The sequence below is a fragment of the Triticum aestivum genome, chromosome 7B (assembly GCF_018294505.1).
Source record: "Triticum aestivum cultivar Chinese Spring chromosome 7B, IWGSC CS RefSeq v2.1, whole genome shotgun sequence".
NCBI classification, from domain to species: domain Eukaryota; kingdom Viridiplantae; phylum Streptophyta; class Magnoliopsida; order Poales; family Poaceae; genus Triticum; species Triticum aestivum.
In genome coordinates this window covers 178,907,602-178,935,247 of record NC_057813.1, presented here as the reverse complement: position 1 = coordinate 178,935,247, position 27,646 = coordinate 178,907,602, and the positions used below count along the sequence as shown (strand labels likewise).

Here is a 27,646-nt window from a genome sequence, read left to right as displayed (position 1 = left end):
TCTCTTGGCTTTCTTGACGAGGGCTTTGATCTCCTACATTTGAGCATCCATCTTGGCATCAAAGAAGTTTTCCGTGGCATCAAACTCGTTGTTTTTGTTGTAGACCGAAGGAGGTGTGCTTTGACTATCCATCATAAGACTCGAGCAAATGTGACTGGAAGAAAGGGAAGAACTAGACCAAATGTACCTTTTCCAATGTTGAAGATGGATCAATGATCACCCAATATGGTATTATGGAAGTAGCACAATTGGTACCGGATCTTCTCAATTCTCACACCTACACAAGTAAGGCTTATGGAGTAGCTTGTTGAGGATAGTGGCACAAAAATTTGATGCAATTGTTAGCAAGAGTCAATAATGTTGAAAGAGATTCACAAATTCACAAACAAGTAGACCAATAGCAATGAATGGCACACGGAAACACACACACACAGATAGATAAATGGGGTCGTGCAACCAAGGAATGAGCACAAAATTTTGAATCCATGGAAAACACTCGTGTTGCACAACTCAAGAGAGACGCTAGCACGATTGCTCAATAGGTGGATATGACACTTGTGCACAACCTATAAGATGCAAAATGTATCAACTTTCTATCCCAAGTATGCTATTATGTATGATGTTACGGTGTTTCGCACACGAGGATCCAAGATGATCAATAATTGTATATGATATGCAATGTGGCGATACTATGGCTATTGCTTACAAGCTCTTTGTTTATCTTTGCTTAAAAGTTTATTCTCTTTTTTTATTATGGTCACTTTGTGAAATTCACAAACCAAGATAGAAATTGTGTATATGCGGTAACAATCTTGTGACACAAGAGATGATATGATGATACCAAGATGAGGATACCAACATGATATTGTATGTATGCAATGGAAAGTGTAGATCAATGGTCACTAAAGTGCACAAGTAACGTTGCCGGCAATACCCAATGGATAGTCTTGATAGGCAAGTGACGCAAAATGGGCTCGAGGGTTAACAATGCAATGGCAAGGAATATACAATGGTCTCGTCTAAGTTACTGTCCTTGCATACGGTTGATGGTTTCAAAATGATGAAGTGGTCAATGTCGATGGCGACCTCGTGGCGACGATGAGTGGCGGTGTTCTCGATGTTGAACCGTTCCTAATTAGCCGAAACACCTTAGGAAATGGAAAAACCGCAACTCAAAATCTCAAATGGAAAATGGCAAATGGTGGTAATGGAATGCGGTGGTGATTTTGAGGAAAGGATTGGTGGAAACCCGATCAAAATGGATTAAGTTGGCGGAAGTGTATGATGGGCTATACACAGTGTCGTAGTTGAAGGCACGGTCCCTAAGTAGCCAAAACGCCTTAGTAGACACAAACCACGACTTAAACAACCTCAAATGTAATGGTGAACAAAATGGGTTAGGTTGCAAAAGTCGATGGTGGTATTGCAAACGATATGGTGGAAGCCCTAGGCAAAGATGCCAAAGTTCCAAAATTTTGATGGAGTCAAATGGTGATGAAACCAAGGTGAGGTCCTCGGGCATGTTGATAGCTTCAAAGCGAGCCAAAGAACACTCAAATCGGAGTTGGAAGCAAAAAGTTGTGACAAAAAAGGTAAAGAAGGGTAGTGCTGAAATTTCGGTGTAATGTTGCTGGTTAGGCCGGAAGTTACGGGGTTAGGGCCGGAAGTTTTGGGCTCTGGAAGTTCTGGGGGTCGCAGAAAAAGTCTAGGGAAACCGAGGGATTTTGGGTTAAACTTTCTGTTTGGCCCGGAAGTTCCGGGGGTCGTGGAATTTCTTCCGAGAAAAACCCTAAATTCTAGATCTGAGAACGTGGGTAGAAAAACACGATTCCCCGGGGCAAAATTGAGATGATTTCATGGATGGAAAGTGGGGAAAAAATGGGAAAAGCTAGATCCACTCGAAACACTTCGAATCCATGGATCAAATTCAACAAAATCTCATCAAACCAACAAATCACAAAAAAATTGGGGGCTATTTTTGTGGGATTTCCGAAATTGGGGATGAAACAAAGCAAAATTAGGCTAGAAAATGGTGGGGGAGACCCCAAATTCGTGATTAACGTGGCTCATGATACCAAGATGATGTAGGGTGGAACCCTAGGGGATGCTCTTTTAAGAAATGGAGGGGATCTCCCGAAGAACACGATGAACACAAGAAGAACACAAGAGATGAAACACTCCAATAGACAAGATCTAATCACACATATGCTAAATCCACATGCACATAGAGGGATACAAAGGTTCAAATCCGACACAAGAAGATACAAGAGGTAACTAGTTCATCCCAAACCTTAGAGGAGTTGAGGTCTTGAATCTTAGAAGGATCTTCCCATGATGGGGTCTTGATTCCCCTATGGGATCTTCTCCAAAGGAGGCCTTGGACTCCAATGGAGTGTATCAATCTCACTCTCGCAAGAGAAGATGGGGGTAAGGAGCAAAGCTCACATGCAAATGGGCTATCAAAATGCTAACCCTAGAATGGAAGAGGGGGATGAGTATATATAGTGGTAGCCATGAAGGGATAAGTGAGGGGCAAAAGGGTGCATGGGCTCAGCCCGAGTCTCTCCGCAGGCAGGCCGGAAGTTCTGAGAATGGCCAGAAGGTCCAAGCACCGGAGGTTCCGGGTCAAGGTCCGGTTAGGGTCCGGGCTATCCAGAGAGTTGGCATGCTCTCGGACGGCTTTGGTGCATCGAGGCCGGAAGTTTGGTATGGCCGGAAGTTTGGGTGTCGGAAGTTCCGGGCTTTCCAGAAGCTTGTCCATGCTTCTTCTTCCTTCTCTTCCATGCTTTCCTTGCAAATGGTGTAGTTGTACACTTGTGCTCGCACTCTTCCTCATCATTCGTGGTGTTCCGACAATACTATGCATGCACACGGGAGAAGTGTCAAGTAGTATACCATCCTCGAAGGGGTCAAGTGAGCGCGTGTAAGTTCTTGTTTGGTTAGGCAGGGATTAGAGAGGTTTGAAAGGGATTAAATCCCTTGCAATTCAGAATACCCCTAAAACCTACCCAATCCCCTCCAATCCCTGTGGTGAGGGGGATTAACCAAATATGGCCTAAAGGAGATGATTCATCTTCATGTATGTGAAGTAGATGTCGCAGACGTCACTTGTCGAATGAGCTTTGGACATGGTGATGTCTGTAGGATGCTCCGCATCACGAGCCCCCTCCTAAAATATATACTTCAGGTAGAGGATGTGCCCGCCAAGGAGTTGGAGGAGCCTTGTCCCCCGGGAAGCGGCACTCCAGATCCGCTGGCATCAGCCCTATCTCCACAAGGCTCTGAAGTTCTCCGTTGGTGGCTGAGGTAGGGAACCACTTTCCCGTGGTCTTGGGGGCTTACGACTGCTGTTTCTTGCTGCCCTTAGAGGCGGCCTTCTTCCTCTTCAGGGCCGCCCCAACAGCGGGTGGATCCTGGTAGGGAACCCTAGGAACCTTCTCGTTCCTGGTTCAGCCCTTCTTGGTTGTAAGGAGGGGGCGGACGGGGATTATGTGAGCAAGCGGTGAAGGCTTTGAAGTGGGGGGGGTGCACTTTTGGGAGCTGAGAGCATGGAGACGGAAATGGATGAAGACGAAGGGAGTAGAAAACCTTCATGTTTTTCCCTTCTTATAACCGGATTGAAACCGAAGCATCTGGTCTCACGGCGCGACATGTGTCATGTATCCTCTGCAATTCCCATTTTGCAAGGTAAGGCATGCAGATTCAGGAACCATCATCATCATGTCCCTTAATCAGCGGGATCCGCGCAAACGACACTTCAAGAGACTCTAGATCGGCCCGATGGACCAGGTCGACAACTGTTAGGACTCCTGGAGGCTAGTCAGAATCGTCCTGATACAGGGCTACAGGGCACGAAGGTCTCGGAGACAAGTTCCCTAAGAAAGAATCACAAGCACAAAGCGCCATCTATAGTGGATCCCGCCGCAAGTATCAAAGACCCGCTCCCGCGACCTTCTCCATGCTCGGGTGCTACTGGCGGTGTAATACACCAGGGTGGCTCACCTAGGGCTGCCCGACATAAGGCCTGCTGGAGGGCCCATGAGGCCCAACGACGAGGGGAAGCTCAAAGAAGAAGACAAACACTGTGTGGCCAACTTGATCTCCAAGTTAGTGCTGCAACAAACCTAGATTAGTTTCCTCTCACTATAAAACCATAGCCTCCTCAAGTATATAAGGAGGGGCTAGGAAACTCTCATTCCCATCTACTCCTGTAGAAACAACTCTCGACAGTCATCTCATACACATTACTTTAAACCCCTCACATGAGGTATCCCTCCACCATGGATAACAAACAAGAGCATGGTATGGGGTATTACTCTCAGGAGGCCCGAACTGGGTAAAACCCCCGTGCGACCTCCGCTTTGAGACTTCTAGCTATGTCAGGACCCCTGCCGAGGGACCTGACGATTTTCTGCATTGCGAGGAATCCGCAAGTTAATTACTGGACATGGATCATGTAATCTCAAATCCAAAATTTTCAATCCAGCATAAAGAAACTTTAAAGAGCGAGACACATTTCACCACAAATAATAGAGGGGGAAGCATCATATGATCCATATTCAAAGCTCATGATGCAATCAAGATCGGAATCTTTCAAAAACATGGGAGAGAGAGAGATATCAAATGCATACCTACTAGTACATAACCTCATCCCGGAGGGTGAACTACTCACACATCACCATGAGAACGAAGAGAGATTTGTTGGTGATGGTAATGGTGGAGATGTCCCCGGCGGTGTCTAGGCGCCACGGAGGAGAGGGGGAAGCCCCCCTCCCCCCTTCTTCTTATTTTTCTTACTTGGCCCTCCAGGGAGAGGGTAAACTCTCCCCTAGATTGGATATATCTTTTTTGTCTCCTGTTTACGATATTTTTCTGAGGCCGAGCACCGTTTCTTTTATAGTGGAAGATCCGTAACTCCGGTCTGGCTGAAATTTTAATTTTAATTTATATTTTAGGATCTTTCTTCCAATGAAAGAAGAGCCCCAACCATTTTAAGAGCACCCACATGGGCCTCAATGCGGCCTAGGGGGACGCCGCATGAACAAGCCACGTGGAGTCCTCGTGGCTCCCCGACCTCCATCTCTTCGGGCCTCGTGGTCTTTTATTCCATAATAAATTCACGAAAAATTTCAACTCACTTTGGCTCCTTGATTTTTTCACAAAAAATCCCTAAACAATAGATAACTGACCTTGGGCACTGGATTAATATGTTAGTTCAAATAAACATCGTGCCAAAATCATAAATAAATGATGTAAATATAGCATGAATACTTCATAAGATGCCCAGAGATGAATACTTCATAATATAGCATGAATACTTCATAATACTTCATAAGATGTAAATATATTTCATGACGTAAACAATATAGCATGAATACTTCATAATATAACATAAATATAGCATGAATACTTCATAAGATGTAAATATAGCATGAATACTTCATAATTTATAGTATGAATACTTCATAAGTTACGGATGATGTGGACATGGGCTAGGGTAAACCTGGGCAAACGTCGGGCCGGGTCGGGTTTTGGGCCGGGCTTGTAAAAGCCCGACCTTCATTTCTCAAGCCCGAGCCCGGCCCGAAGCCCGAAATACTCCCTGATTTCAAGCCCGGACCCGGCCCGAAATCAAGCCTGAAGCCCGAAAGCCCGGCCCGAACGCTATTTTTAGTACGTGTACGTGCAAGCCTAGCCCGAAGCCCGAAAGCCCAGCCCGAAAAATAGAAAAAGAGAAGCCCGAACCCGGCCCGAACTACCTTTCGGGCTTCAAAACAAAGCCCGAGCCTGGCCCGAGTGTCAAGCCCGGCCCGGCCCCGCCCGGGTTTTTCGGGCCGGGTCATCGGGCCGGGCTGCCCATGCCCGGGTTTAGGCTAGGGATTTGGCGGGAAGAGAATTGTCAGGTCATCATGCACATCACAAACATTTAAAAAAACATGCAAGTGGCCCATGCGCCCTTGATTTATTCGTGAATATGATGATCAAAGTGAAATTTATGGACAAGCAATGACTGCCGAAGAGTTTCACTCCTTTCCTGGCTTGCTGGCATATATGTGGATGGTCAATTGGTCAGACTATCGGATTTCGGGTTTCGGCAGACCCTCTAGGTTCGAACACTGGGGTGCTCGCAGAGATCTCACCCTCTACCTACCTGCGCCTCGCCGCCTCGCTAGGATCTAAGCTATGAAAGGAACAACATAAGAGACACAGGGTTTATACTAGTTCGGGCCACCATTGTGGTGTAATACCCTACTCTAGTTTGTGGTGTGTGGATTGCCTCTTGGGCTGATGATGAACAATACAAGGAAGAACAGCCTCGTGAGGGTCTGCTCTTGAGCTGGTGCGATGAACTGCTCGAGTGAGTTCAGTCGCTTCTCTCTCTCACTCTGATTGATCTTTTTTTATCTCTCTACCCTGGGAGTGGCTAGTCCTATTTATAGACGAAGGCCCTGGGCCCTCTTCCCAATATTGAGCGGGAAGGGCGCCAACAATTGGCCATTTTGAAGGGGAACATCTACTACACTTATCCTGACTAAAGTTGGTCCTTGCCTGTCAAAGGCTCTGGTGGTGACGCTGACTTGGGCTCCACAATGACCTCCTTCCTGCCGTTGCGACGGTCTTGATCTTGTTGCACTGAAATGGATGCCTCTGCTTGATGCTCTCGCCTCCGCTTGCTCCCTTTGCACCAAAGAGGAAAGGAGGACATTGCGCGGGCTCGCGCCCGCCTAGCGCCCTTGGTCGTCATTGCTTGCGTCATGGGCACCTCATGAGGTACCCCGCCTTGATCTCTCCGCCTCCTCGCGAGCCAGCCTGACGAGGCCGTGCCTAAGGAAGCCTCCTGTCGTCCGCCCCGCGAGGCTTGGCCCCTCGCGAGGGTCTTGAGCTCGTGCTGATGAAGATGGGCCGTGCTGGGCCGGCCCTTGAGCCACGCCGCAGGCCGCAGGCAGGCAAGTCTGGGGACCCCCATTCCCAGAACGCCGATAGTAGCCCCCGGGCCCAAGGCGCGCCCGGACTTGGCTGAGCAGAGAAGCGAAGGGGCAAGTGCAAAGCGCCGCGGGCCCTAACAGCCTGCGGCCTCGGGCGCCGCGTGGTGGTTGATTGGACGTGGGCGGCTCCGTTCCCCCACGATGCCTCGGCAACTGCACGAACTGACAGGTCCCTGCATGCAAAGCAGGTCATGATTACCTGTGATCATGGAGGCCGGCGGTTGGCCTCCTCTGGCTATAAGTACGGGACGGCGCCTGCCCTTCCGGTCCATCCCCTCTTGCTTCTCCTTCTTCTTCATGGCTCCGCCAAAGAGGTTCTCGGCCGCGGAGAAAGGAAAGGCCCTCCAGGTGGGGCCTGACCCTCCCCCGCCCAAGCGCGGTCGAGGCCGTCCCTGCAAACACCCTGCGACTCCCATGGTGGCTCCTCGTGGCCCTGGCGGTGATCTCCCGCGCGGTGACGGTCGGCTGACCGCCGCTGGGGGGCGCGCTATGGCCGCGCGATCCCCTAGGCCACGCTCCCACTCGGCAGAGGTCCTGCTGGAGTTCGTTGTGTGGTCGGCGGAGCCGGCCAGCACCCGTCTCCAACTTCCTCGCTTCCTCCTTGGTGAGCTTCCGGATGGCGCCCCGGGCGGCCTCTGGCTTCAGGCAAACGGTTGCTGCAGCCGAGCCTCCTGGGCTTCGCTGGAGGTCTCTGCAGCCGGCAGCCTCGCCCTGACCCGCGGCTGGCAAACATTCGCCCGCGCGCGTGGTCTGAGCCGGCGGTGCACCCTGCACTTCAAGTTCGACGGCGATGCCACCCTCTACGTGAGGGTGTTCGGGGAAGATGGTCGCCGCGCTGGGTGCTGCCCTGAGAACGACGACGGCGGCCGTGGGTACAGCCCCAGCGATGATGGAGACGACAGCGCGCGCCTGGTCAGCGGCGCTCGTGGTTCATCGAGCTTCGACGGCTCTTCTTCAGGCAGCGGCTCCTCCAGTGGTGGCCGCGATCAGCCTCCACGCCACCACGCCCGCCTGGAGGGAGGTAGCGGGTCCGCCCACCGTCGCGCCTCGGTGAAGCGCGAGATGGAGTCCTCCTGAGCTCCGGAGGCAGTTCGAGCATCCCCCGCAAGTTGGTGTCGGGCGAGTCGCGCCCGTTTTGTTCTTTTTCCCTTTTCCTGCGCAAAGAGACAGTAGTGTAGGGCCCCACGAGGGTGTGCCTGGATTATTGCTATTAATTATCGTACTGCTTCCGCTATTCTGGTATTGTGCCCTTGCACTGCACGCCTGCGTGCAGAAATTACTTAGCTTGGGGGGGGGCTGTCGTGACCTTTGCTTCCTGAGGCCGAGGCCTCGTCGAATGCTTCACGCCCTGCGAGGGTTAGTCTGGAGGTAGTTCCCGGCCTCAGCTATGGAGGCGACCGACCCAGGTCCTGTGTTCGTGTCGCGGTGCCCGTGGGGCACGGACTGGAGGGGTGCTCCCGTAGTGGACCCGGATAGGGAAGCCTCGAACGATAAGGGCAGAAAACACTCGCGAGGGAGCCCGCGTTGCTCCCTCGTGAGACTCGCGAGAGAGAAATCAGGGCAGGAGAGCGAAAAAGGCAAAGAGTCACAAGCCAAAGTCGACAACAACTTCAATAAAACCTCGAATGGGGATCAACAAGCCAAATACAGAAAGCAAATGAGAAAAGCCGCGTCCGACACCTAATCTAGTCTTCGACGTCTTCTCACCAACGCGGAGCTAAGTGCTGCCACTGGGCGTGGGAGGGAGCCCCAGGGCCTAAGGCCGGCGCTCCTGAGACTCCAGGGCATGTACAGCCCCACTCATTATTACGTGAGAGTGTCACAGGCGGCGAGCTTCACAGGCATTGGCCTTCTTCACAGGCTCCAGGCCTTTCTTGGAAAGATAAACTTCATAGGCGTTTGCCTTCTTCACAGGCTCTGGGCCTTTTTAGGGGTAAAACCTCCGGAGGTGCTGAATGTTCCACGCGTTCTGGACGGGTACCCCTTCCTGGGTCTCCAAGCGCACGGAGCCGGGCCTGAAAACATGAACAACCTTGAACGGGCCCTCCCACATGAGAGAGAGCTTATGCAGTCCCTCCCTGGAGAGAACCCGCCTGAGCACGAGGTCCCCTACCTCGAGAGTCCTGGGGCGGATGTTGCGGCAGTGGTATCGCCGCAGCGCTTGTTGGTATCTTGCCGCTCGGAGCGCGGCTTCCCGACGATGCTCCTCCCCTAGCACGAGGTCCATCCCCTGCATGGCATCCTGCTGCGCTTCGTCGAACGCTAGGACCCGTGCAGAACGACGTCTGACCTCATGAGGGAGGACCGCTTCAGCTCCATAGACCAGGAAGAATGGGGTCTCGCCAGTTAGCTTGGTCGTGGTCGTGCGGATGGACCACAACACGGACTGAAGCTCGTCGTACCAACCTCAGCCGCAGGCCTCCAGCTTCTTCTTGAATGTCCTGGTCTTGAGGCCTCTCAGGACCTCCGCGTTGGCCCGCTCGGCCTGACCGTTGCTTCGGGGATGCACTACTGAAGCGTAGCATATCTGCGTTCCAAGGTTAGCACAGTATGTTTTGAAGAGGTTACTGGTGAATTGCGAACCGTTGTTGGTGATGATGCGGTTCGGCACCCCAAACCGGCTCACGATGCCCTTGATGAACTTGACCGCAGAACCTGCGGGGATGGTGCGGACGGCTTCCACTTCAGCCCACTTGGTGAACTTGTCCATGGCGACATAGAGGTAGCGATAGCCCCCTGGCGCCCGAGGAAATGGGCCCAGGATATCCAGCCCCCAGACTGCGAATGGCCACGAGAGGGGTATAGTTTGTAGACCTCCCGCCGGTTGATGGATCTACTTGGCATGGAACTGGCAGGCCTCGCAAGCCTTCACCAGTACGACAGCATCATTGAGCGCAGTGGGCCAGTAGAATCCGCCGCGGAACGCCTTGCCAATGAGGGTCCGTGATGATGAATGATGCCCACAGTCTCCACCGTGTATATCCGCCAGCAGTTCCTTCCCTTGCTCCCTGGAGATGCAGCGCAGGGACACATCATTCGGTCGCCTCCGGTAGAGCTCTCCATCCCTGATGCAGTATGCTGTGGCTTGCCGCGCCACACGCTCCGCTTCCTTCTCCTTCTCTGGCAAGGTCCCTTGCGTCAAATAGCTCCGGAACTCTGTGATCCAGCACCCCTCCTGAGGCTCCATCGTCAAGAGTAGACGCGCCCCTGAGGCCGGGCCACAGACCGGGGCTCCCGAGGCTGGCGGCTGGGGGAGCTCCTCCCGAGGCTGCACCGCGCTTGACAGTGATGGCGTGGCCGAGGGCTTGAAGAGCCGCTCCTCGAAGACACCAGGCTCCCGGGGTAGCCGCCTGGATGCTCGTTTGGCGATGTCGTCGGCCTCCTGATTGGTGCCACGGGGCACATGCTGCAACTCTAGCCCCCAGAACCGTTTCTCCATCCTGCGGACCTCCGCAAGGTAGGCTTCCATGTGCTCATCCCTCGGCTCGTATACTTTGTTGGAGAAGTTGACGAGGAGTTGTGAATCGCCCTTGATGGTAAGGCGCTTCAGTCCTAGGGCTGCCGCGGCCTTCAGACCTGCTATTAGGCCTTCATATTCTGCTATGTTGTTGGAGACCTTTTCTCCATGCTGGAAACAGAGCTGCACGGCGTAGTAGAGCTTGTCTTGAGTAGGAGATATAAGCACCGCACCAGCTCCCGCGCCGTGCCTGGAGAACGCCCCGTCGAAGTACATGACCCAATCGTCCGGCGCCTCACTTCCCGGGGAGAGGGATCGATCCTCATCAGCCTTGAGGCCTGGCGCCTCCGTCCACTCTGCCACGAAATCTGCCAATGGCCCCCTTGATGACTCTGGTTGTGCTGAATTCGAGCTGAAACGCTTGCAGCTCAATGTTCCACTCAGCAACTCTTCCAGCTGAGTTAGGGCTCCTGAGCACCCTTTCCAAAGGGTACGCTGAGACAACCTTGATGGGGTGGCCCTGAAAATAATGTCGCAGCTTGCGTGAGGCCACCAATAGTGCGAGGAGGAGTTTCTGAGGCATGGGGTACCGCACCCTTGCGTCCCACAACACGGTGCTGACGAAGTACATGGGGTGTTCAACGAGGTTAGAAATGCTGGTGTCGATGGTGCTCTCCGGAGGCTGTGGAGCCTCCTAAGACAGGGGAGCCCCCAGCGGTTGGTCGCTAGGGGGAGGGGTCTCCGCTGTCCCGAGTGCGTTCCCCTGCGGCGGCTGATCCTTCTCGGCTGTGGCAGTGGTCTCTGTAGGTCTTCCTTGATCATGCTTCGCCTCGATCCGGGCACCTGCCGCGGCTTTGGTCCGATGCTCCTCCCTAACCGCCACCAGGGCTGCGCTGGCGGAGTAGGGAGTGGCTGCAAGGTAGAGCACCAAGGGCTCCTGAGGGCGCGGGGCCACCATTACCGGAGGGCTGGTTAGGTACCTCTTGAGATCTTGGAACGCCTTGTCGGCCTCTTCAGTCCATTCAAAGGGTCCCTTCTTCTTCATCAGCTGGAAGAAAGGCAGCGCTCGCTCCCCCAACTTGGAGATGAAGCGCCCTAGTGCTGTCACGCGCCCAGTAAGCTTCTGCATCTCTCTGAGGGTCTTTGGCGGGCTCATGTCCTCGACTGCCTTGACCTTTTCAGGGTTAGCTTCGATGCCTCGGTGGAATATGAGGAAGCCCAAGAGCTTGCCCGAGGGGACCCCAAACACACACTTCTCTGGGTTGAGCCGTAGGCTCACAACGTTGAGGCTCGCGAAGGTTTCCTCTAGGTCTTGTATCAGGGTCTTGGCCTCGCGAGACTTCACCATAATATCATCGACGTAAGCTTCAACATTCTTCCCGAGCTGCAGGCCCAAGGTGATGTGCATCAGCCGCTGAAAGGTCGCCCCTGCGTTGCGCAGCCCGAACGGCATGCATGTGTAGCAGTACACCCCACACGGGGTTAGGAAAGCCGTTTTTCCACATCTTCTACCGCCATCTTGATCTGGTGATACCCAGAGAAGGCATCCAAGAAACATAACAGGTCGCACTCGGCGGTGGAATCGACAATCTGATCGATGTGGGGGAGCGGAAACGGATCTTGCGGGCAGGCCTTGTTGAGGTTGGTGAAGTCGACACACATACATTCCTTCCCCCCTTTCTTTGGCACGACGACTGGGTTGGCCAACCAATCCAGGTATCGGACCTCGCGAATGACCCCTGCAGCTTCCAACTTGCGGGTCTCTTGGACGATGAAAGCCTGCTTTTCCATGGACTGCCGCCTCGCCTTCTGCTTCACGGGGCGGACATTGGGGCACACGTTGAGGTGGTGCTCGATTACACCCCTAGGGATCCCCGCCACCTGATCGGGCTCCCATGCGAATACCTTCTTATTCGCGCGCAGGAACTTGACCAGGGCCTCCTCCTGCTCGGGCTCGAGGTTGGCGCCTATGGTGAAGGCAGCGTCAGTGGATCCGTCCTCGTCAACCAGTATCTGCTTAGTTTCTGCCTTGTCTTGGGTGAATAGCTGCTTCTTCTTGGCCGGCGCAGCCCCCTTGTGCTCAGGGGCGTCCGAGTCGGCAGGCTGCGCCGCCGCCGCCGCCTTGAAGGCGAGCTTGAGCACTCGCAACGCATCCCCGGTGTCTCCGGACACGGTGAGGACGCCGCTGCTCTCGTGCATTTTCATGAGGTTGTATGCTGGGTGAGTTGTGGCCATGAATCGGGCCAGCGCTGGGTAGCCGAGGATGGCGTTGTACGGGAGGCCGATGGGGGCGATGTCGAAGTCGATGAGCTCGGTGCGGAAGTTGTCGTAGGTGCCGAAGGTTACTTGGAGGCGGATCTGCCCCAGGGAGCTGGATGACCCGCCTCCGACGCCCAAGAAGGGCCGGCTGGGTTGAAGCCGCTCCGGTGGTATGTGAAGGAGGCCGAAGGCCTCAATCGAGAGCACACTGAGGCCCGCGCCGCCGTCGATGAGAGCCCTAGTGACGACCACCTGGCAGATGGTGTGGGTGCACAGCATTGGGAGCGCGCCCGAGCAGGCTGAGTTGGAGGGGTGGTCCTTCGAGCTGAAGGCCAGATTGGCCTTGGGCGTCGATCGACCTGAGGGAGCCCCCTGCCGCGTGGAGGTAGCGCCGACCTGGCGGACGAATGGCTTGACGCGGCGGCCTGAAGGTGGCGCCTGCGAGCCGCCCAGGAGGGTCGCGATGACCGGAGCGAGCGGCGCGCTGCTCATCGCAGGGTGAATCGCGGTGTCGGCGGAGAGCGGGTCGACGGAAGGGAAAGCTCCGGCGCACCCCTACCTGGCGCGCCAAATGTCGGATTTCGGGTTCCGGCAGACCCTCTAGGTTCGAACACTAGGGTGCACGCGGAGATCTCACCCTCTACCTACCTGCGCCTCGCCGCCTCGCTAGGATCTAAGCTATGAAAGGAACAACATAAAAGACACAAGGTTTATGCTTGTTCGGGCCACCATTGTGGTGTAATACCCTACTCTAGTTTGTGGTGTGTGGATTCCCTCTTGGGCTGATGATGAACAATACAAGGAAGAACAGCCTCGCGAGGGTATGCTCTTGAGGTGGTGCGATGAACTGCTCGAGTGGGTTCAGTCGCTTCTCTCTCTCTGATTGATCTTTTTTTTATCTCTCTACCCTGGGGTGGCTAGTCCTATTTATAGACGAAGGCCCTGGGCCCTCTTCCCAATATTGAGCGGTAAGGGCGCCAACAATTGGCCATTTTGAAGGGGAACATCTAGTACACTTATCCTGACTAAAGTTGGTCCTTGCCTGTCAAAGGCTCTGGTGGTGACACCGACTTGGGCTTCACAATGACCTCTTTCCTGCCGTTGCGACGGTCTTGGTCTTGTTGCACCGAAACGGATGCCTCTGCTTGATGCTCTTGCCTGCGCTTGCTCCCTTTGCACCAAAGAGGAAAGGAGGACACTGCGCGGGCTGGCGCCCGCCTGGCGCCCTTTATCGTCATGGCTTGCGTCATGGGCACCTCGTGAGGTACCCCGCCTTGATCTCTCCGTCTCCTCGCGAGCCAGCCTGACGAGGCCGTGCCTGAGGAAGCCTCGTGTTGTCCGCCCCGCGAGGCTTAGTCCCTCGCGAGGGTCTTGAGCTCGTGATGATGAAGATGAGCCGTGCTGGGCCGTCCCTTGAACCACGCCGCAGGTGGCAAACAGACAAGTCTGGTGACCCCGTTCCCAGAACGCCGACACAGACAATACGCTACATGGTCATCGTCGGTGTTCATGTGTGACTTTGATGACCGTATTTCGGGTATTTTCTAAGCCTAGTGACCGAAGTGAAATTTGAGGATGAATTTATGCTATCTCCTAAAAATAGAGTTGCAAATATCCAAATTCCTCGCCGTACGGGTACGGGCCTGCTACAATCCCCGCTACCTCCGGCAGTCGACGCCGCCGCGCACACAACGGCAGTAGCAAAGCAGTGCCCGAGCCGCCGCATGCTGCCGCCGCTGCGTAGACCCTTCTAGAAGCTTCCCGAGGATGGACCCGGCCACGCCCCTCCTCGCCATCTCCAGGGCTATCTCCTCCCGCTCCAGGTCGTTCCCCGCCTCGTCCCCGCACAACATCCTCCTCCGCGGCCGCCCCCTCACGGCCCCACTCGGCCGCGCCCCTGTCTTCGCCGCTTCCGCGCAGCGTCGCTTCGCCGTGAACGGCGACGTGCTCCTCCTCTCGCTCGCGCGCCTAGCGCTCCGCGGCCCGGCCGCCCCGCGCGCGGGTCCTCGCCGCTGGTTCGCGAGCGTCTCGGCTTCCCCCCTTGCGTCGACCGGTCCTCCCGGCGGCGGGTGCGGTAGGGGGAATGGAGATGAAGGGGGCGGCGATGATGGAGGCGGCGATGGCTGGAAGCGGCCGCGTGCTTCCCAGGGGACGGCGGTGGCAGAGGAAGCGTCAGGGCTGGAAGCCGATACCATAATCCTTGACGTTGGGGTATGTATGTCTTGGGAATTGAAAATGTTTACCTCCCATTTCCACGTCCCAGAAAAATTTCCCCCTTAGATGGAATCACTCTAGCTGCTATAGTAGAGACTATATCTACTTCTCTGCTATTCATTGGAGTTGTTGGTGGTGTGAGTTCACTCCCTCACTCCACCTCAATCTCCCTCATTCATCTAGAACTTACCACACCCCTCGATTTCAAAAAAATAAAATATATCTTGCAATGGTGCTCCCATGGCCGCCGCAGTTTCGCAGGTGTGGTGTTGACTGCTTGATTGGGTTTCTTCTCTGCAGTACCCCCTCCATTCCTAAAATTAAGGCATATTTTGTTTTGTTAAGACATTCATTTGACCCTCCATAAATACAAGGTTATATGACATGAAATTTGTGTCACTAGATTTGTATTTAAAAGTACTTTGCTATGATTAGTGATTTTGTATCACATAAATCAAATGTTAAAAGAGTAATTGTTGGTCAAAGTCTTGTCTTAATGGAACGAAATACACCTTATTCATCGGAACGGAGGGAGTAGTACTAATCCAATACGACTGAATCATATTTGTGGTTCTGTAGCAATGCACGGGCGTTATGCTAGTAATAATGGTACTTCAGTTCTATATATGCTATAGTTAATAGTTGCATGGTGAAACTTCTCACGCCGTTGTGGGAATTATGTTTTCTTCTAGTACTACTATGTAATCTGTGACTACATTAGCCATTTGAGGGTTTGAACTTTTGATTGCAGGGGATGTCGTGTGGGGGATGTGCAGCAAGCGTTAAACGCATTCTGGAGAATGAGGTGAGTTATTCGCAATAAAAAAAAAGAGAATGAGGTGAGTCGCCTCGGAGTGTCTCACTGGCTCAGAGCTGCTTTCCGGCGTGGTGTTTATTAGTTCACTAGCTGTTTTTGTAAGCCAGTGTGCTTGTGTTTGCAGTCCCAGGTGGTGTCCGCAACTGTCAACCTTGCCACTGAGATGGCAGTTGTGTGGGCTGTGCCGGAAGATAGAGCTGTACAGGATTGGAAACTGCAGTTGGGTGAGAAGCTTGCTAGCCAGTTGACAACATGTGGGTACAAATCCAGCCAGCGAGGTAAGCTGTTACAATTGATAATGTAGTGTCGCGAGACTGATATAATACCATTTAATTGGATGTGTTGAGGACTGTTTGAACAATGGTTTAGAACTTAGAGAATTGCTAGTTGTCCCTAATGTGCAAAATCTGCTGATGGATAGGTTCCTCAATAGAAGTTGACTGGGCATGCTGCTTAAGCATTTCAGTGGTTTGTACATGCAAGATCTATGAATGGTGCTTTAGAGGTCCAGTGCCTATTGTTTTAGCTGGATATATCTCAAAGTCCCGTTGTTACATTATGCTATGTAATGCAAGACAGATGAAATTGCTTTGTCATTCACTTTATCTGCTTTTGCCCTCCAGTATATCCAGTTTCATGCAACTGTCTATTCTACTTGCAGATTCTTCGAAAGTCAGTTCACAGAATGTTTTTGAAAGAAAGATGGGCGAAAAACTGCAAAATTTGAAGCAAAGTGGTAAACTTAACTCACATTGGCAATTAAATACCCCTATGAGCATTGTCCAAGTTTGAGTCTTTTCTATGTTAAAAAGGTGACCTATGATTAACATGGCATTGGTTTCTATTTTAGGTCGAGAACTTGCTGTATCTTGGGCACTATGTGCTGTTTGCCTACTGGGACATATTTCTCATCTCTTTGGAGTTAATGCACCATTGATGCACATGTTTCATTCCACTGGATTCCATTTGTCTCTCTCAATATTTACATTTATTGGGCCTGGACGAAGGCTAATTGTTGATGGATTAAAGAGTCTATTCAAGGGTTCTCCAAACATGAATACGTTAGTTGGTTTAGGTGCTCTGTCATCTTTTGCTGTCAGCTCAGTTGCAGCCTTCATTCCAAAACTGGTACCTCCTACGTTCTTCCTGGAAGGATTACATTGTTGTATAGTTGCATGCATGAGCTCAGATACATCAAACTAGAAGAACCAGGAATTTGACCTTACCACAACTGCATCATTGCCTCTGCTCTGCAGATGTTGTTGAGCAAAGTCATAATTCAGGTTCCATTTAATTCTGCAACTGCTCTATTTTGGTAGTTATTTTATACCAATTGATTGTCTTGCAGGGATGGAAGACATTTTTTGAGGAACCAATTATGTTGATAGCTTTTGTTCTTCTAGGGAAGAATCTTGAGCAGAGGGCCAAGCTAAAAGCTGCTAGTGATATGACTGGATTGCTCAATATACTTCCATCAAAAGCACGCCTAATGGTGGGTAATGATGCTGAGCAATCATCATTCACAGAGGTCCCATGTGGTACTCTTGCTGTTGGGGACTACATATTAGTGCTGCCTGGGGTGAGTAAATATAAGTCACACAGACAAATACACATATTAATAGAAGTGTTTACACATGTTTTTTTATGGGTCATAGTTTTGTTGCTTCCTGCCTTAGCATTTATAGAAGTTTGGCATGTTATTAGCTTGTGCATTAATGAGTAAACATAACAACATATACAGGTACAAGTGCATGATGTTATGTTCTTGTCATAGGTCCACATAGAACTTTGTTTATGTGGTTATAGCCATCAGGGGTAGCTCGTGTATGATCGCATGCTATTATCCTATTAGTATAATGTTTGCTATAATGCACTGTCCAGGACCGCATTCCAGCCGATGGACTTGTGAAAGCTGGAAGAAGTACAGTTGACGAGTCAAGTTTGACAGGTGAACCTATGCCGGTAACTAAGATTGCAGGGGTATGTTTTCTGAACCACCTAATATTGTCTTATGTGGAGATAGTGGTGCCTTCTCTCTCACTGAATTCAGGTAATATCTGAACATTAGCATGAGTATGGTGTTGATTCTTTTTTCCTTTGTTAGGCAGAAGTATCAGCGGGAAGCATTAACTTAAACGGTAAACTAACAGTTGAAGTTCGACGACCTGGCGGTGAGACTGTCATGTCTGACATACTTCACTTAGTGGAAGAAGCACAGACAAGGGAAGCCCCTGTTCAACGATTAGCTGACAAGGTATATTTGTCCTTGAATTTGGAACTGAGACTCTGGGATCAACTCTATGAGAACTACTAAATTAGTGTGGAATGTCTGATATAATGCTGAATTATTCTATTTTATCATGATGTCCATCGCAATTATGTACACATAAGCATTTTGTATGTGGACGCGATGTTCAGTTTAGTGCATGAGTTCCACATATGGACCCTTTGTGTGGACTAAATAATTACGGAATATGGCTCATTGACTACTTTCTGTAATTTTTATTTGACCTAGGCAAGATTGTAATTAGCAATTTAGTAAAAATGTATCTTCCAGTAGATACTTGAGCCTGTTTAGCACTTAGACATATGTTCAAAACATTTCTTGGTTCAGACGATGCGTGCACTTACTGCTGTATTCTACTTTTAAGTTCCTGATCACTCGAAATATTGATTCTATTTTTTATTAAGGTCTGTTTATAATGCAGGACTACCATAGCAAACGGTATGAACCCAATAGGAACCTTGATTTTGTCCCTTGTTGGGAACGGAGTCTTAGATAATTAGTATTAGCTCTTTTATATGTTTCCGCATAGGGCATTTGTTACACCATCCTCTACTGTCTTTGTCCTGGTCACTGCTGATGGATCTTTGATCAGTTACAACAATCTTAGAGATATTTTTATCCACTTACCATATCATAGCCTGAATTAGTTATAGGTTTAGGTACTGTATTACTATGATTAATTGTGTCAATTATTTTATACATAACAGGTTGCCGGGAACTTTACATATGGCGTTATGGCGCTTTCTTCTGCTACCTTTATGTTCTGGAGTATTTTTGGTTCACAATTTGTACCTGCTGCTATCCAGCAGGGAAGTGCAATGTCTCTGGCTTTGCAGCTTTCTTGCAGTGTTCTGGTATGATCCGAGGAACGCATGTTTAACAATCTTATTCTGTCTATTTACTTTGAATAAAGAGTAATGTTTTGCTTAAAGTAGCATATGGTAGTGTAAACTGCAAACTCCTTTGAATGGTGTTGTCTTGAGAGAAAAAAGGGTCTAATTCCAAATTTACTTATTGAGCTTTCAAAATAAATGACATGAAGAACAGCCATGTTTGTTTGAAATGCAGGCACGTTGAATAAGTGTAGGTTCATTTCAAGATTCAACTTAAAAAAAATAAGTTTCTTATAAAGGAAATAAGATCATTGGGTGTAACTGGATTAATCATGCTTTTACTCCCATACATTTATCATTTTAAGTGTTAAGAAGACTTGAGTTGCACAGGTGTAGCTGTCAGAAATTTATGTACCTCACATATGTCTATACTCCCTTCGTCCGAAAAAACTTGTCCCCTCGAATGGATCTATCTAGCACTAAGTTAGTGCTAGATACATCCATTTGAGAGACAAGCTTGGGACAAGCTTTTTTGGACGGAGGGAGTACAACTCACCAACAATTATATATGTTAAATTCTGGTTTTCATTTATGTTAATGATCATGAACCTTGAAATATAGTGTTTGGTCCGATTTAAACCATAGACTATAACATTGTTTATATTAAACTTTGAAGTAACATTTTTACGTGCAATGGAATGGAATACTATAAAATGAGAACCTGCAGAGTTTCATAAAAAAATATGCATGTTTTTCTGCCATGTATAAAAAAAGAAGATAGATGTTCTCGTCTTTTTGTGTTTTCCAGAAAAATGTGAAACATTTCGTAGGTGTAGTGAATGGATAACTGATAAAATGAGGAGCTGAAAATTTGCATCAGAGAATATGATCATTTGTATCCTATACCAAAAAGACGAGATGGATTGATACATCTTTCTCTCTTTTGTTCATGACACAAATGGTTGCATCTTTGGCTGAAAATTTGCAGGTTCTCACTCTCTAACATCCTTTACACCAATGATTGTTCACATTTTTAGAAACCCCAGGATACATAACCACCATCAAAAACCAGTTAGGACAAATGACTCTAGAAACTTCAGGGTCTATTACAGAAGGTTTTATAGTTCAGTGTTCTAGTCAGACCAAACACCATAGTTCAGGGCTCAGGATAGTTTTTTTTTTCTAATTTAACTTCTCCTTGCCTACAATTTACCCTACTTTCTGAACAGTTAACAGTATTGATCTTCATGTGCAGGTAATTGCTTGCCCATGTGCTCTTGGTCTTGCCACACCCACTGCAGTGCTGGTATGGAACTAAAGGATATGGCCCCTTTTGCCTGAATAAACATGCTGTCAACAATTATTCATATACACTGTTTCCAGGTTGGTACTTCGTTAGGTGCAACGAGAGGACTTCTTTTACGTGGTGGGGATGTTTTGGAGAAATTTGCGGAAGTTGATGCCATTGTGTTTGACAAGACCGGAACTTTAACAATTGGGAAACCTGTAGTGACAAAAGTAATAGCTTCTCACAGCGAGGGAGGTGTAAATACAAAGTTAAGTGGTTCTTATTCTGTTTACTGAATTTGTATGTTGTATCTAATTACTTTCCTCATAGTTGTACTTGGTTATAATTTAGAATTTTTATGTGGTTACTTTTACTTCCCATTTAATTGAAACTCACTGCAAAACATAGCTGGAAATAGGATGGGACACCCTGAAATTTGCAATGTTTTTTCCTTTCTAAATCGTATGTGTGACTTATGCACTTCATGCACCCTCAGCAGCAGAAGTGAAGTTTATTTCCCTGATCTTCCTGTTGATAAACCATATTTTGTCATCAGAGATTACTGGAACAATGAATGGACAGAAGGTGACATTCTTAGTTTGGCTGCTGGAGTGGAATCAAATACAAACCACCCACTTGGAAAAGCGATCATGGAAGCTGCCCAGGCTGCCAATTGCATCAATATGAAGGTACTCACAGCTGAAATGCTCAACAAGTCTGAGATAAAATGACCTCAGTGTGCCAATTGCCTCGGTACACTACAATGGCTGTTGTAGGATAACTGTTCTGCTACCTGAATTCAGACCATGGCTGAATCTCATTAGGTCCATAACCACCCTTGCACCAGAGTTGAAAGAAAACAAACATGTTGCACCCTTTGCCATTTAACTTGATAATTGACATATTCTGCTCGATAATGCTTTTATGATAAAATGAGATCACCTAATTGATATTTCTGTTTCATGGCACAGTTTATTCCCCATTAGAGCTGCAGATTTTATTGTGTTTATATGCTCACCATTTTCCCATGTATATTGTTACAGGCAAAGGATGGGTCCTTTATGGAAGAACCAGGGTCTGGTGCTGTGGCTACAATTGGTGAGAAACAGGTTTCGGTTGGGACAGTAGACTGGATTAGGAGGTACACTTGAATTATTTATTCAATTGTTGTGCTAAGACTTGTACTAGGGACATATATCTTTCCTCATTCTAGCAATACAACTTTGTTTGGATTATTGCATCAATTTTCTGCTCATTACACCAGCTCCATGTGTAATTGTTATGTTACACCGAGGAACTGTGCTCACTAGTAAACAATTGTTTTGACAATATCTCAGGCATGGTGTTGTTCGTGACCCATTTCCTGAAGCAGAAAGTTTTGGTCAGTCTGTTGCATATGTAGCAGTTGACGGTACTCTAGCTGGTCTTATTTGTTTTGAGGACAAGATCAGAGAAGATTCTCATCAAGTTATCAGTGCCCTGTCTAAGCAAGGAATTAGTGTGTATATGTTATCTGGGGACAAGGAGAGTGCTGCTATGAATGTTGCTTCAGTTGTTGGCATTCAGTTAGACAAGGTAATATCAACTAAATTTTGCTTTACCGATGTGGACATTCTTTTTCTGGTGAATAGTTCTGTAGTAAAACTACAAACTTCTGTAATACTCCTATATGACATCAAAGTACGAGAATGAACATGTTGCAGGTGCTTGCTGCCTCTTCTGCTGTTGTCTGACTAAAAAATATGCAATTTATACACTCCCTCCGTCCCAAATTTTTTGTCTTAGATTTGTCTAAATACTGATGTATCTAGTTACATTTGAGTGTTTTAGATACATCTGTATCTAGACAAATCTAAGACAAGAATTTTGGGACGGAGGGAGTACATCTTAGAAGGTGCACTGGTAGTGCTGGTTATCATTAATTTTAGAAGCCTAATGCTGCATAAATTTTCTGCCTATTATTTTACCTGAAAATATGAATTCAGATGGTAAATACCACTGTTCAACTTTTCATAAAGAAAAATAATTAACATTTGTCATAAAGTTATGATATTATTTTGTATCTTTGTAGGAAATGGATTCATGCTTTTGATTATGCATGGCATTCTTGCAGCAAGCTGAAAGGCTTTAATATGTAAATTGATTTCATCTGGTCTTAGCAATTTCTCATCCCCATGCACTATTAAGCGAACATAAAGATCTATTTGATTGAAACCATTTCAGCCACAAAGGGAAGCATGAAAAAACGTTTCTTTCATTCATTAGGATTCTTTTCTTACCATGATTTGTTTATCCTTTGTTACCTTTTCAGTATGATTTACTTGTGTACATAATTAAATGGTATCAGGTGATTTCTGAAGTTAAACCACATGAGAAAAAGAAGTTCATATCTGAACTTCAAAAGGAGCACAAGTTAGTTGCGATGGTTGGTGATGGCATCAATGATGCTGCAGCCCTAGCTTTAGCTGACGTTGGAATCGCAATGGGTGGAGGTGTTGGTGCAGCTAGTGACGTATCTTCAGTTGTTCTCATGGGTAATAGGTTATCTCAGGTGATTCATTCACGACAGCTTGGAGTTACTTGCTGACACCATTGCCAAATTCATTGAACTTTACTTCCCTCTTTGTGCTAGTATCATCTTTCTTTTTTCTAATAAACTGCGCTGATGGGTCTTTGATGCAGCTTGTGGATGCTTTAGAGTTAAGTAAAGAAACCATGAGAACAGTGAAGCAAAATCTTTGGTGGGCTTTTCTGTATAACATTGTATGTTTCCCTTTCTCGTCTCTTTATGCCTTGCTCAGGTGTTTCATAAGTTATGAACTGCCAGGATAATGTTGGACCTCAGTTTTAAAGAAGTTACACTTAGATTAAAAATATATGCCTGCTCAGAATCCTGCTTGCGAGGCCTCGTTATGATGCGATACTTTGCAGGTTGGGCTACCCGTTGCTGCTGGAGCATTGCTGCCAGTGACGGGTACGATGCTGACCCCGTCGATAGCTGGAGCACTAATGGGTTTTAGTTCAGTCAGCGTGATGGCCAATTCCTTGCTTTTGAGGGCGAGGATGAGTTCAAGGCATCATGTTCAGAGCAGACAAAAGCCTCAGAGCACCATTTCTGGTGTGTCAGACGGAGCTGATGAGGTAGAGCAAAGTTATCCATCAAAATGGAGGAGTACCTGACTGAAGTTTGAAGTGACGACATACTTATTACTTCACGAACATTTGATTCTAGTTCAGTCACATAGCCACAGGTGAGTAAAAACACTGATGACACTGTAATCACCAAGAGTCTTAAACATTACGTGATGTAGAAGTCCTCGAACCAGTGACGGATCTTGGGTCTTATCAACAGGGTACCATACTTTTGACACACGATTTAATTAATTGTTGTGGGTGGATGAAGTATCACATGCTCACCACGATACAATACAAAGTTCACTGGCTGATCAGTGTAGTAGTAATATTGTGCCCAATTTAATTGTAGTGTGCGGATATTGCAAATTCAATGCATAAAATTTGTCAAAATTAGACATGTTGTAGGAAAAGCTAATTCTGTTCTACCCGTTCCACCCAGTCATACATGGCAAATTATCGAGGCCGTAAACAGCCAATAAAAAATATTTCTCCACTGATTACTTTGTGTCACTTTCATGTTCTGTGGTGTGTTTATATATGATTAATTTGTGGTACTTCCATCTGTTATGGTGTGTTTATATGTGACTATGACCTTCAAATGTCATTTAGCATCTTGATATAGGTTTCTAGTGTGTACGAGTCTAAACAATACCTTGATACATGCTTGCAGATCATATATCTACCTATCGTGTAGCTAAATAAAGAATTAGTGTATGAGAAATGAGCAAGTGGTATGTTCTTGAAACCCTTAGTTCGTCCCTCACTCATGGGTTGAGCCGATGCAAGCGGGCATCCCGCAAAAACTGGAGACTAGTTTAAACTAAACTAAATCCCAAATGATAAGTGCCACATGTGTGACACGAAATAACATTGCCCTCACATTTTTATAACTAAAATTGCCATAAAAAACCCTCAAAAAAACTGAAATTTGCCATCCAAACAAAAAGTTGTCATGCTTCACAACTAAAGTTATCATCCTCGGTTAACTAAAGTTGCCACCAAAAAATGTCAGGGCGAAATTGCTTCGTGCCACACCTTTTTTTTAAGGATCACTTCGTGCCACACCTTTGGCACTTATCAGAGTCCCTAAATCTAAGCAAGGGGTTATAACTAACCAGATTTATTTTGACTAGCGGGGTGGATCGGGCCCTGCTTTGCACCCCTCAGGGAACATGTAGATCATATGTGCTTAGAAATGTAACTAATCACTTGAGGTGGAACAAACCTTTTTAGTCAAAGGTTTTGACAATTGTCAGTAAGATATTTTTGAATAATGTTTAATTGTCAGTTTCAAGCAATTATTATTACTAGCAAAAGAGCCCGTGCGTTGCAACGGAAGAAAAAAAATAACACATGCCTCTAACACTGTAACCACGACTCAAGACCCAATAGGTCGACGTCGTTTATTTCAACATTTCATCTTATCAGTGTTGCCGTTTATCCTTCTTCCCACCATCGTCGACGGACATGCATGGTTATATATGATTTCTTTCGTCTTCAATCTGATTTTACTGAGTTGTTTATTTTCAATCTGGATTGGCACTGGTACAAAAGAAAGACGGATCATGCACTGCTGATTAATGTTGTGTAAGCCCGACAATCGCGGTTGGTTTTCTCTTCTCTATTTCAAAGTTATAATCTTGTGAAGATTGGTTGCCTCTGCCTTTTTTTTTGTCTCTGACTTGATGCTACAAATTGTGTATTGTTTTGCTCATAGTCCGTTGTATTTTGCACTTTGGTTGGAATACGAAATATCTGAAATGGTTGAATAGTGACTACTTTCACTGCCATGCACACAGTTCTGTTTTGGCCAAATTCCTTGGAGCGGGCAGTTTTGTTATTACTTTCCCTGTGCTAATACCAATGTGATGTACATGTACTAACTTATGTGCATATTTTCAATGCACGGCGCTTGCTTAGACGGTTATAAGCAAAAAAAAAATACGTAAAGAGTAATTATGTAAGAGCCCTCTTACTCAACTCTGGCCGCTAATTAAGGCGCTAAATAAACTACGAAACCGGCGAGGAAAAAGGGGCCGATGCCATGCGTGGCTCCAGGATTCTTTTTTGATCTGGTGAAACTCGTCTGTGAGTAAAAAAAGAAAAGGAACTGCGGTCAACACGTGTGCACGCGAGCTTAACACGTTGGCTGGTCTAGAAAAAAACAAGCAGCCTCGGTGGCGCTCCTTCAGCCATGTATATGGACTCCTCGCTCGTAAGCCATTCATGTTGACAGCGGTTATCTTCCGCGTGGCTCGGCTCTTGCCGGTTGTCCACTGCCGACCGCCCCCGAGGAGTTCCCGATCTCCGTCGGCTGCGCCGGCCATGTCGCCGCCTGCAACACCTCGTTGCCTCTCCTTCTCCGTTCATTCTTTTCCCAAGTCCAGCCGCAGCCGCCGCCGGATCCGGTTGCCCTCGACCCAACGCAGGACGCCGCAGCCCCTACAAGTCCAGCCGCCGCCGGATCCGGCTGAGTTTAGCTTTCTGGTCGGTGCAGCCACTAAAAAAGCATTCTACACAAAAAAATCCCCACCGAGAAGCTCTCAATTGCGTTGCTCTTCTTCCACATCTCCATTCCTCTAGCACAGAGCTGCTCTTCTTCTTCTTCCCTCTATTCATCCATCCAGCGAGCCCACGAACCCACATCGTCAGCGCTGCTCTCCTTCTCTTCTCTCTATCAGCGGCTGCTCTCCTTCCTCTTCTATCCGTTCTCCAGCCACACCAAGCTCACGCACGCCCGTGGCGGCTGCTTCGCGTTCGTCGCCCGGTTGCGGCGCGGCTGCATATCGTGTATGGGCTCGTGGTGGTCGGGCCGCGCGCACGGTGCTGGCTGGGCTTGTGGCGGAGGGTGCGGCAGCAGTGGCCTCGACCTTGGAGGCGCGGCAGTGGTGTGGCCCGGCCGCGCACACGGTGTTGGCTGGGCCTATGGCGGAGGGCGCGACAGCGGTGGTCTACTCAGGGTCGACGCAACAACGGTGGCCTGCTCAAGGTCGACCTTGGCGGCTGCTCGACGGGGCCGCGTGGATCTGCGTCGGGGCTCCGGGCTCCGGATCGGCGTGGTCGTGTCCAGCCCACCCTCCTCCGACTACGCCTTGCTGCGGGGCTGCGGGCCCAGATCTCGTCGGTGGACGCGTGGACTATTTTTTCTGAATCTTCACTTGGGCTCTCTTTTTTTCTTTAAGATTAGCCTAAATGGCAAATTAGCTGCAACCATTCTCCTCTGTAAGCTGGGCAGCTAGTGCTGCTATTTTTTTTATTCACGGTAGTGGTGGCAAAGAGGCGGAGGAGGTCCCGGCCAGGGGAGGCACATACGGCGGCGAAGAGAAGGGCCGCCGGGAGTGGGCACGCGTGAACCACTCGCAGTCGCTGGGGATCTGGAGGCTGGCCGGCGGAGATCGCCACCTCTGTTTTTTATCAGGCGGCGGAGGTGTCGAGGAAGAGGAAGACGGGATCGTGGGTTGAATTACTACAAATGCAGGGTCTTTTTTGCGGCGTGTTGTGCGGCGCCGGAGCTCGCCGGAGATTGCCACAGCGTGGGTGGTGGCGGCGGCGGCAGCGACGAGGACTTGGGCGAGAGGGAGAGGAGGCGAGCCCGTGCTCCTCCTATGGTCTTTTTTTCTCTTTACAAAAATCTGCTCGGACCACGGGTTGAATAATCCAAACAATAGGGTGTTTTGTGCAAAAATGAAGCGTTTTCCCAGGTCCACTTAGACAGGGACTGCGGGTTGAATTCTCAGAAGTAGAGGGGCTTTTTTGCAAGATTGCTGACGACGTACGGGCAGAAGCAATATCTGCTTTATTAGTAGGTAAAGATAAAGATAAAGAGGTAAAGACTAGTGAAACCTGGTGCGGCGGCGAACCAACCTGTGGTTCAGATGGTTAGATGGACAGTGGTATCCCTAACCCACCAGGGTTCAAATCCTGGTGCTCGCATTATTCTTGGAATTATTTCAGGATTTTCGGGGATGCGCTTTCAGTGGGAGGAGACGTTCCCGTCGACGACGAGGTGCCTACGGTGACTTCGTAAATCTCAAGATGATATGCCGGCTCAGTCTTTCGGAGGTGCTCATAGGGGTAGGGTGTGCGTGTGTGCGTTCATAGAGGTGAGTGTATGCGCATGTATATGAGCGTTTGTGTCTGTACTGATGCTAAAAAAAACCTGGTGCGGCGGCACGTTGGAGGGGGATCCGGCTTGCCTGCTTCCTCCCCTTGCTCCCATCCGTGCTCCCACTTCATCCTACGGCTGTTTTCTTTTTTCTTTTTCCTTCCTAATCTAATCATTCCCTGATTTTAACGGGGTGGGCTCGGGCTTTATTTTGTTCCAATCAGAATTTTTTATTGCCACGCAGGATACAACTTTTGCTTATATT

At 48.7% G+C, this 27,646-nt stretch overlaps 1 protein-coding gene across 1 annotated transcript; it reads left to right on the top strand.

Moving 5' to 3' along the window:
• Positions 1-14,326: 14,326 nt before the first annotated feature.
• LOC123162255 (copper-transporting ATPase PAA1, chloroplastic) lies at positions 14,327-23,718 on the top strand. Its single transcript, XM_044580030.1, has 17 exons — positions 14,327-14,913; positions 15,668-15,721; positions 15,858-16,011; positions 16,395-16,469; positions 16,584-16,861; positions 17,082-17,312; positions 17,615-17,713; positions 17,838-17,987; positions 18,728-18,874; positions 20,109-20,159; positions 20,237-20,409; positions 20,698-20,830; positions 21,185-21,282; positions 21,479-21,716; positions 22,489-22,692; positions 22,824-22,904; positions 23,073-23,718. Exons 1-17 carry the CDS (start codon positions 14,470-14,472, stop codon positions 23,319-23,321), a joined length of 2,859 nt encoding a protein of 952 aa, XP_044435965.1. The 5' UTR covers positions 14,327-14,469; the 3' UTR covers positions 23,322-23,718.
• The last annotated feature ends 3,928 nt before the right edge of the window (positions 23,719-27,646 follow it).

Bases quoted from the DNA above. Each gene is read 5' to 3' on its own strand.
- LOC123162255 (XM_044580030.1), top strand. From the start codon at position 14,470: ATGGACCCGGCCACGCCCCTCCTCGCCATCTCCAGGGCTATCTCCTCC. The intron at 15,722-15,857 runs GTGAGTTATTCG...TTGTGTTTGCAG, and splicing joins AACGCATTCTGGAGAATGAG to TCCCAGGTGGTGTCCGCAAC. The intron at 17,313-17,614 runs GTGAGTAAATAT...TGCACTGTCCAG, and splicing joins ACATATTAGTGCTGCCTGGG to GACCGCATTCCAGCCGATGG.